The 10625-nt window shown below is 40.4% G+C and overlaps 1 protein-coding gene across 1 annotated transcript; it reads right to left on the reverse strand.

Annotated features, from left to right (window-relative positions):
• Positions 1–1992: 1992 nt before the first annotated feature.
• Positions 1993–6580, reverse strand: LOC133533212 (uncharacterized protein K02A2.6-like). Its single transcript, XM_061872167.1, has 3 exons — positions 3132–6580; positions 2148–2627; positions 1993–2036 (listed from the first exon to the last, which is right to left on the reverse strand). The coding sequence occupies exons 1-3, from the start codon at positions 6454–6456 to the stop codon at positions 1993–1995; spliced, it is 3849 nt and encodes a 1282-aa protein (XP_061728151.1). The 5' UTR covers positions 6457–6580.
• Positions 6581–10625: the final 4045 nt, after the last annotated feature.

A 10625-nucleotide genomic window follows, 5' to 3' on the forward strand; every position in this document is an offset into this window, starting at 1 on the left:
GTAAAAAATGTGTATTATGATTGCTTGTATTTCTCTATGTAAGTGAATTGTAATATTCTGTTGGAGAAAGAAAGTATAATTTTATCCAAACGTTAATTTCTCTCAATTTTTTTTCCACTTTGTAATGCTTGTGCATATGATATGACGTTAAAACGTAAACATCACATTACATGAGCCTGGTAACGCCATCTAGTCGCAATTTGCGAGTACTAGCAGGCAACGGATCGGTTGGTGACAGAATACATTTTTATCTCGAAATAGAGGATGTCGCGAAAAAGAATATTTACCGTGTAAAAAAAAACGAGTGGTCGATGAAACGAGCTCCATAATGGTCTGTCGTTAAGGAAACGAAAATTGTGAAATTAAAATAAATTTATATTACGGACATACATTGTCATAGCTGTGGCAATATGTGCTAGTGGTGCGTGCGGATGTGTTCAATCGTCACGGGGTAAGTGTTCCGCGACTGATCATGTAATTTGTTGTGTATTCAACCTTGGACATTAATTGCGGTACTTTATAATTATTTATCATATGACATTTTGTCCGCAGCATTAGGAAACGCCCTTGCAATACAGAGTATAGCCGTCAGATTTTTGGCGCGAGGCGTAAATGTGATGTTTTTTGTTCCGATGTAGCCCACAAGATGGCAGAACCTACTATGCACAAGAAAACACGTGACGTGTACATGTACATGTTTATGGTTCCGATTCAGGCCACAAGATGGCAGACCCTCCAACGCGCACGGTCCCTTAGGGAGCGTGCATGAACTGTAGGAGGCAGCACAGGAGCCGTCAGATTTTTGGCGCGAGGCGTAAATGTGATGTATTTTGTTCCGATGTAGCCCACAAGATGGCATCATGGCAGAACCTACTATGCACAAGAAAACACGTGACGTGTACATGTGCATGTTTATGGTTCCGATTCAGGCCACAAGATGGCAGACCCTCCAACGCGCACGGTCCCTATTTCGGTCATTCGGCAATCCTAAACAATACCGAGTAGATATCGCATATTTCGCCATATTCTGCATAGCCTTCTTGGACGAGTGACTAATGCGTTGGAATTAGAAGTGCGTGGCCCTGTATTCAATTCCCGACCAAAGCAACCTTATATTATTTAGTTTTTTGTTTTTTTATTTTATTTCTTATTGTGTCTTTTATTATTTTGTGCATTAATTTCTGATTAAGTATTTCGTTCTTTTAATTTTGTTACCTTGTATTCTTTTTTTTATGCTTGCTTACATATAAGTAGGTTTTATTATGTTGCATCCTTCCGAATTGTATCTAAGCTAAGATCATTTTGTTAGTATTAATATCCAGGAGTTGCACCTATTTTACTTAATTAAGTGAACTGATGCTTGTATCGTGTTTCTCCTTGTTTCGTTGGTTAGAATTCGTAGTTAAATTATATATGTTCAACTTGTACCAACTCTTTCCGTCTACCTATCAGCTTTCCTACGAATTGAACCGTTTACAACTTGCACCGGTTTTAATATGTTTGATCACTTTTAAGGCAGTTTACTGAAACACTAATCGACTTATAATTATTTATTAAAGCACTCTATATTTATACTATACTACTTGTATTGTTTTATTAGTATTGAACTCTAACAACATTTTGGTGGTAAGTACTGGGGAAAAAAATCCCAGTAGTTACCACTGTTACCAACTTGCTACCAGTGGTACCTCCATAGACAGGAAGGGAAGTCTTGAAAGACTGCTTAGTCTAAATGCAATTTCCTTTAGTTCTGACATAGAGAAATATGGAAGTAAGCATGAGTGCTAGCTCCATACATCAGTTTTCTTACGAAAACGCGGGTTATTTCGCAGTCGACATCTAGCGTCAAATAGCGGATTTATCAGTACTGCTACTTGACACTAGATGTCGCGACTGACGTAACTCAACAATAGGCCTGTGTCGTTGAGGTATTTAGTAAAACAACCGTTTGGACCAATGACTGGTTTATTACTGGAACATGCAGGTACAGCGTCAACAGTCAATACATATCACTCCTCCCACATTATTCTGGGAACCTGACAACAAACAGACAATATTTTAGACATAAGTATCTTCAAAGAGATAGGTACATTATTATACTTATAACTATTTATAATTAACCCTTTTAGTTCTAGGCCTTAAATTACATCGGCGCGGAACCGGATCCGACTGGTTATCGGGCTGCTCGCTCTGGGCTAGCTGCTGCTGCGCGCGCGGGCGCAGCAGTTGCGAGTCCGCGGAGGCCGCGGGGGACAGGGGCGCTGCAGGGCTCGCGGAAGCCGAGCCGGACGCGGGGCCCGCGGGTGCAGAGCTTAGCGTTTCTGATTCTGGCACCGGTCGATCCGTTTCCTCTCCCCCCACATTATTATCATCACACTCATAAAAGTCGTTGTCGGATGCAATATCTAGTGGCTCGTTTATATCTTGATCAATATTTTCAATTGCGTCCGGCCTCGACAATGACATAGGAGAGCACGGAGATGAGGGTTGCAACGCCTGTGCCGTCGGCGCCGGAGCGGGCGAAAAGGTCATAGGCCGCGGGGAAGGTGCGGAAACAGGCGCAGGCGGCGGCGGCAGCGACTGGTTTGCTTGCGCAGCGTTATCAATATTATCAACAACCGACCCACCTGAATATCGCAACAGCTGATCGACATGACGTATACATTTACCGATATCTCTAACGTATACAGTAAACATCCTATTCCCGACTTTATTTATTATTGTTCCCACGCGCCATACAGGCTTTTGAGCAACAAAGCATCGTACTAAAACAACTTGACCCACATCAAATTTACGAGCACCTGCTAAACCAACCTGCTCGTTATTACTATCAGGTTCTTTGCTAGGTAAAATTAAATCGAGTTTACTACGTAAATCCCTACCGAACATGAGTTTTGCAGGTGTTTCGTTGGTGCTACAATGAACACTGTTGCGATATTCAAATAAAAAACTTAACAATCGCTCATTAATAGCCTCTGTTGACATTTTATTATCAAAACTTTGAATACATTTTATCATTTTTTTTGAAATTTTTGCACATATCTCGGCCTGACCATTACTGCAAGGATGGTAAATTGGTGAGTTTAAATATTTTATCCCATTAATTGCACAAAAATGTCTAAATAAGTCACTATTTATTTTTGGGTCATTATCTGACACTATAGTTTTGGGTAAGCCGAATGTTGAAAATAGGTATTTTAATTTTACAATTAGGGATCTTGATGAAACATCTTTACTCATATGTACGCACTCCAACCATTTGCTGAATGCATCTACCACGACCAAGTACATCCTTTGCCCAACCTGCACGTAGTCAATATGAATACGTTCCCAGCATGCGCGCGCGCGAGGCCACGGAAGGGGCGAGCGGGGTGGGGCGGTCCGCAGCTTACTGCATACGGTGCAATTTTGCACAATGCGTTCTATATCGGAGTCCAAACCTGGCCACCAAAGTTTACCGCGCGCAATACTCTTAGTTTTTACGATTCCTAAGTGTCCCCTATGCAATTCCTCTAACACGCGTGCCCTATAAGCCGGAGGGACAACTATTCGATGACCGCGTAAAATACAACCCTTTTCGACTTCTAAATCGGTTTTACATCTAAAATATGGTTGAATATTTTTGCATTTAATTTTACGCGGCCACCCGTTTTTAATGTACTTCATAACAATTTTCATTGTTTTGTCTAAGGCCGTCGCCGCCCTAATATCTTCAAACGATATTGGCAAAGTATTCTCGTCTAAAAAGTTTAAGTATGAACTTCCCTCGTCAATGTTTAACTCAGACGGATTTACTACTTTCGGCGGTGCCCTAGAGAAATAGTCGGCCACAACATTTTTTTCACTAGTAATGTAACTAATGACGTAGTTGTAGGCTGATAAGTAAATAGCGTACCGTTGTAAACGCGAAGCCGCCATAACGGATATGCCATTTTTCTTGCCAAATATGGCAAGTAGGGGTCGGTGGTCAGTTTTGAGTACAAATGGTTCACTTCGCCCGTAAAGATACTGGTGAAAATGTTTCACTCCGTACACGATGGCTGCGGCTTCTTTGTGGACCTGGCTGTAATTTTTTTCGCTGGGTGTAAGTGCCCGGGAGGCGAAAGCCAGGGGTCGCTCGTGACCTTCCGGCCCAAGCGATATCACGGCACCCAGGCCGGCGGGTCCAGCGTCAACACTCAAAACCAGGCGCGCTTCTGGGTCAAAATGAGTTAGGACTCGCCCCGAAGCCATCTCCCGCTTAATCGCGGTAAATGCCTTCTCCTGCTCGGGGCCCCATCTCCATACAGCATCGACCTTAAGTAATTCGTGCAAGGGATTAAGTACGCTTGAGGCACGCGGTATAAACTTACGATAATAATTAATAAACCCTAAAAACCGCTTTACATCTAAAACATTATTTGGACGAGGGGCATTAACTATTGCCTCAATCTTCCTCGGGCACGTTCGAAGGCCGTTTTTATCAATAACGTAACCTAAATATGTGACGCTCGATTTAAAGAACTCGCACTTATCCTTTTGTAATTTTAAACCGGCGTCCTTAATTCGAAATAATACTTCACGCAACCTTTCCAAATGAGTCGCCTTATCCGGGCCCGTGATACACACGTCATCCAGCCAGATGCTCACTCCGTCTATTCCTATCAGCAGGGTTTCCATTGTTCTCTGAAATATAGCCGGCGCATTGGCCAGACCATATACGAGCCTGGTATATTGAAACAACCCCCGCGTGGTGCTGATGGTAGTGAGCTCCCGAGACTCGTCACCCAATACGAATTGGTTATACGCATTGCTCAAATCCAGCTTTGTAAAACGTTCGCCGCCCCCCAACTTCGCAAATACTTCTTCTATGCGCGGCATAGGATATTTGTCTATAATCAAGTCTTTGTTTAGTGTTACCGAATAATCGCCTGCAATTTTAATTTTCCCGTTCTCCTTCAAAACCGGAACAATTGGAGTCGCGTACTTCGAAAAGTTAACTGGTACCAGTATACCTAAACCAACAAGACGTTCGAGTTCCTCATCAACTTTGTGCTTAAGGGCAAAGGGGACTGGCCGGGGCTTAAAAAAACCTGGTACAACATTTTCCTTAAGGCGAAGTGAAATTTTAAATTTATTAAATTTCCCCAATCCCTCGCTGAACAAATCGGCATAAGAATGTAATAATTGCCGGACCTCCCCGGCGTAATGGTCAATGGCTATACTATTATTATTATAATATTCCTCAGTAGTAAATTTGATGCCGAATTTAGCCATAAAATCACGGCCAATTAAGGGTGGGCCTCCTTTAGGTATCACATATATCTTAAGAACGTCTTTAATTGAATTATACTCAGCATTTACTAACAATACACCCATTGGCGTCATTTTATGCCCGTTATAAACACACAATTTAATGTTGCAGTCGTGTAACTGAATATGAGAAAAATATTCTTTATAACATTTATCGGAAATCACACTTATTCCAGAACCCGAGTCTAATTCCATGTAAAATTTGTCGCCGTTGATTAATACAGTTAATATAATCGGATCGTAATGTTCATACCTTAAATTGTATAGCGCACACTCCTCACAGTCCTCGCAAGAAGTTTCCGTTTCTCCTTCCTGTGCTTGGATATTGTGAAATTTTAGTTTGCATACTTTCTTTAGGTGTCCCTTAACACCACACTTGCCGCACTTATAACCTTTATAACGACACGTTTCCGCACTGTGGTTCTTCATCCCGCAAATATTACATCTATTTACTACATCACGTTCATGCCATTTGGAACCCGATGCGATGTCCGTAGCACGACCGGCGCCAGCTCCGCCACCGCGGCTGGCACGGCCACGGGCGCCGCCGCGCCCAGGGCTCGCCGCGTATGCCGCACGGAAAACCGGCTCCTCCTTTATCGGCACGTTACCGATACTGCCAGTCTCGCCTACCATCGCCTGGGCTTGCCTAGCACTAGCCGCTTGCTCTGCGACCTCCAACGCCTTGGCAAACGTAAGGGTCGCCGCGTCTTGCTCAAACAGCTTGTCGCGCTCGGGGCCGGAACCCAAACCGAGGACGAAACGGTCCGTCAGCACCGTCTCCAGGGCGTTGCCCAGGTCGCAATGACTTGCCAACCCGCGTAGCCGCGCCGCCCAATCTCCTAAAGACTCGTCTGGATTTTTCGTCGCACTGTAGAACTTCGCCTTATTAGCAAACGAACACTTTTTAATTTTAAAATGTTTATCCAAAACAGCAATAAGTTCGTCATACGTATGCGCTTCTAAATCACGAGGGTACACGAGATTACGTGCCAAGCGATACGAATCGTCCGAAAGATGCGTTATTAACACTGCACATTTGTTATCAGCTGTAATACTATTAGCGTTTACTTTAAAAAATTGAGTTAATTTGCCCTTAAAAATAGACCACTCTCCGGATTTGTAATCGAAATTATGCAAAGAACCGAGATAAGAGTGCGCCATATTTGTTTTTATTGCGTGGGTACTCTCGCGTCGTCGCCAGTGAGGTATTTAGTAAAACAACCGTTTGGACCAATGACTGGTTTATTACTGGAACATGCAGGTACAGCGTCAACAGTCAATACATATCAGTCGTAAATTTCAAAAATGGCTTATTTCGATAGTTTAGTACCTGTATTACCCCAAAAAAATAATATTTCATGATAAAAATTATATTTAAAACACATATTTTAAGTTTGAAAAAAATATTTTTAAACTAACGTAAAAACACAAGAAAGTGTCATGGCGTCGTGAATGACGTCACATAGTTGCAAGCGATTGTGTTCACTTACGGCGAAAGTTTGTTTTGTTTAAATAAAAATGGAAACTTCGTATTTTAAAAACTGTATAGTGCCCCAGTGTATAAATACAAGTATAAAAACTCGGACTAAATTATTCATACGTGTTCCGGTCAAGGAAAAAATGCGAAGAAAGTGGTTAAAACTGGCAAGGAGGAAAGATGCTCATTGTTTATCAACAACATCGAGAATTTATTTTTGTGAAGATCATTTCGATGTAAGTATTATTAAAAAAAGTAGTGACTTCATATTCAACTCGTAAATCTTAAGAAAAACCAAAGCTTTTTTTGTTGCCCTGGGAGCAAACAAACAATTATTTTCTAATTCTTACTTTCGAAATAGGCAATTAAAAACCCACTATTCCACAAACTTGCGATAGGGCTTAAGACACTAAGACAAAGTAGTGTCTTTCTTTACAATATCATCTCTCTATATTTACATTGTAATTCTAACCTCAAAATCAATTAATTTGCAATTGGTATACATTCCTTCAAATAATAATTGACTGCGTGCTAAAGTGAAATATACGTGAAAATGATAATAAGCAGTATTTTAGTGTAAATCGGCCTAGCATAACAGCGTCAATTTTGGGTAAATTATTGCTGTTCGCTTTGATAAATCCAGGTTCCATGGCAGTTTATGCTAGTATTATCCGATATGGGTGGAAATAACACTCTCAACTTGTCGATAAATGATAATAGTAGAAAAAAAAACGAAGTGACTTGTGCTGTTGTATGAAAATCATAACCAAACGTCAACAACAACAATGGCGCATATCACCATGTGACGTAATACGTTCTAATTGGCGTTCACGGCGGAGGGGCCAGGGGGGTATTTTTTTGATTTTAATTTGTAAAAATAACAATAATCTTATTTTTTTATGAGGAATTATTTCGGTTTTCCTTGATTAAATATTACAATTTACGCCTAGAAACATTCATCCATTGGTTTCATTGTTAGTTGACACAAGCCTATTACCAACGAATATTACAAGCAACAGAGAAATTTTTTGAGCATTAGACTTTTCGTTCGACGAGACATCTATTATCAAGTAGCAGTACTGATAAATTCAGCTACTTTACGCTAGTACCCGTACCATGAGTCACTGACAATGTCAAAACTGACATATACGCTATCGAGAACTTACTTTCTATACATCTCTCTCAATCATATCATTCATTTATTGAATGCCAACTATGGTACATATTCCAAGGTGTCTCTTGCACTTATATGCGAGTACGAGCGAGATGCATAGAAAGTAAGTTACGTTCTCGATAGCGTGTATATCAGTGCCGAACTGGTGGTAGCCACATAGATGTCGAATGCCAAACAACCCGCGTTTTGGTAAGTAAACTGATGTAGGTATGTAGTGAGCACTCATGCCAAGTTTTTTCTCTATGGCTCTAGCTAGTCTCGACATTGAACCTCCCGCCAGGTTTGGCCACTGCGCTAATAATGGAAGCGAAAGTCAGCTGTCACCGTCACCACTTGGTTTTTATGTACGATTAACAATGTGTAACCAGCGTTGCCAGCACGATTGTATTTTTATCGCGTGTCACTATGCCTGTCACTTTCGCACTTACATACTTGTTAGAACGTGACAGGCATGGTGACAGGCGATAAAAATGCAACCGTGCTACAGCCGTAGGTTGCTGTGGCCATGTCGATAAAGTCATATCGATAAACTATCGATATTTCTTACAATTTTAATTTTACTTGAAAGGATTAACTACTTATACCTTAAATTAACAAATAACGCTTTTATTCTTTATCGTGACGACACAGGTTGAAACGAAGGGAAAATTCGAATGTTTAATTACAATTCGTCGACGACCGGTTTGGTCTAGTGGGTAGTGACCCTGCCTACGAAGCTGATGGTCCCGGGTTCAAATCCTGGTAAGGGCATTTATTCGTGTGATGAGCATGGATGTTTGTTTCTGAGTCATGGGTGTTTTCTATGTATTTATATATTATATATATCGTTGTCTAAGTACCCTCAATACAAGCCTCATTGAGCTTACTGTGGGATTCAGTCAATTTGTGTAACAATGTCCTATAATATTTATTTAAAAAAATATTTATTTAATACATAAAGAACTACTAAAATATGTTTTCCGCAAGAATTGAGTTTTTCTATTGTATTATAAAATATTTATTATCCATTAACATATCTATGATGTTAATTTTTAGTGAGGATGCCGAAGCTTCAATTAATCACTATTCCGTTCCGCTATTTAGTAGCGATATATAACATGATTAAAATCGACCAGTCTATGTCCCGAAAAACCCACACATACACATTTTTACGCAAACATACAAAGCAGTGTAACCACCAAAATGGCTACGGCTCGAGTATTCAAATTTGTATTGAGAACAGACCATGAGGGGACCTTGTGGTAATGGTAAGATTGATAGAAGTCAACGTCATTGTCAATGACAACATCACTCATGTAAATAACGTAATCAATTTACATCGTATTTCTCGCAAAGCTAATAATTTCATTTGTAAAAAAGTTTATCGAGCGTTTTAACGTGATATTATTTTCAATAGAGAAGTAATCAATACCACGTGATCGTCAGTGATCGGCAAAGTAGAAATCTTAATATGGACATGATGCAAATGCCGCGATCTTGTTCGAAAAAGTAAGCAGAGTGTTAGAATATTTATGTATAGATAGACTTTTAAACATTTGATTATTAGTAGCGCCATCTTACCGGGCATAACCCAAAGGTTATGGCGCCATCGCTCGAAAAGATGCCGCCATACCTTTGTCCTATGATCTATTACATGGCGCCACTTTTTGATATTTCACACTTATCAGTTAAAGAATAATTCTAAAAATTTGAATAATATATAGAAAATTGCAGTAAATTTACTGTGGCTACAAAGTTTTCTTTGACAATCCACCTCTATTTCAAATTCTCTTTGCCAAACCGCTTATTATTTTCGTAGTCGACATCTAGCGTCAATTTGTGGATTTATCTGTACCGCTACTTGACACTAGGTGTCACGAGCGTCGCGACTCAACAATTGACAACTAATATTAAAGGAAAGAAATCTCCATATACCAAAAAGTGTCATCAAAAAACCTTAAATAGGTGGCGCTACAATACCTAGAGTACTTGAACAAAAAAATCAAATCATAGACAGCGCACTTCACTCCGTCAATAACGCCTAGGTTCTTAGCTACTCTGGAGATATTTGGAACTATTATTTATAGCTGACAGCTGGACACTTTTGCAACAGTTCTACCATAAGAGATTTCACTCCTTTTAATTAGGGCTGTCATCCGTCCGGGTTTTCCCGGATTTGTCCTAGTTTGGACTTGGAGGCTGTCTGGGGGCCGTCCGGGGGGGGTGTCAAGAATTGTCCGGGGAAAAAAAAATTAAAGGTCTTGTATTTTAAAAATATTATATTCGGACTCGTCCGGGGAAAAAATGCGATTTACGCCAAATGTCCGGGTTTGGCGAAATTAGAAATGGCAGCCCTACTTTTAATCCACGCTTCATTACAAGCAGTTCAACTCCTGCTTGTAATATTACTTGTCAATTGTTGAGCATGTCTTTTCGTTTGTCGCGACATCTATTGTCACGTAGCAGTACTGATAAATCCGCTACTTGACGCTAGATGTCGACTACGAAAACCAAATACAATTGTACAATTACTATTTTGACACTTCTACGTAATTTTTATAACTGTTGACAAGTCAACTGGTGTTGCCACTGTGTTTCGCCTTTAGTTCCATTTCATTTAATTTGTACATTGTTTATGTAGCACTGTACCGAGAGACATACAGGTACGCTTCGGGGGTCAAAGAAAACGCAGTGTAAGTT

This window comes from Cydia pomonella, unplaced genomic scaffold, assembly GCF_033807575.1.
Source record: "Cydia pomonella isolate Wapato2018A unplaced genomic scaffold, ilCydPomo1 PGA_scaffold_124, whole genome shotgun sequence".
In the NCBI taxonomy this organism is placed as follows: Eukaryota; Metazoa; Arthropoda; class Insecta; order Lepidoptera; family Tortricidae; genus Cydia; species Cydia pomonella.

Excerpts from the sequence above, each read along its gene's own strand:
- LOC133533212 (XM_061872167.1), bottom strand. The coding sequence starts at position 6,456 with ATGGCGCACTCTTATCTCGGTTCTTTGCATAATTTCGATTACAAATCC. Across the intron at positions 2,628-3,131 it reads TAATGACCCAAAAATAAATA|GTGGGTCGGTTGTTGATAAT; the intron begins GTGACTTATTTA and ends TGCGATATTCAG. Across the intron at positions 2,037-2,147 it reads GGATCCGGTTCCGCGCCGAT|GTTCCCAGAATAATGTGGGA; the intron begins GTAATTTAAGGC and ends GTTTGTTGTCAG.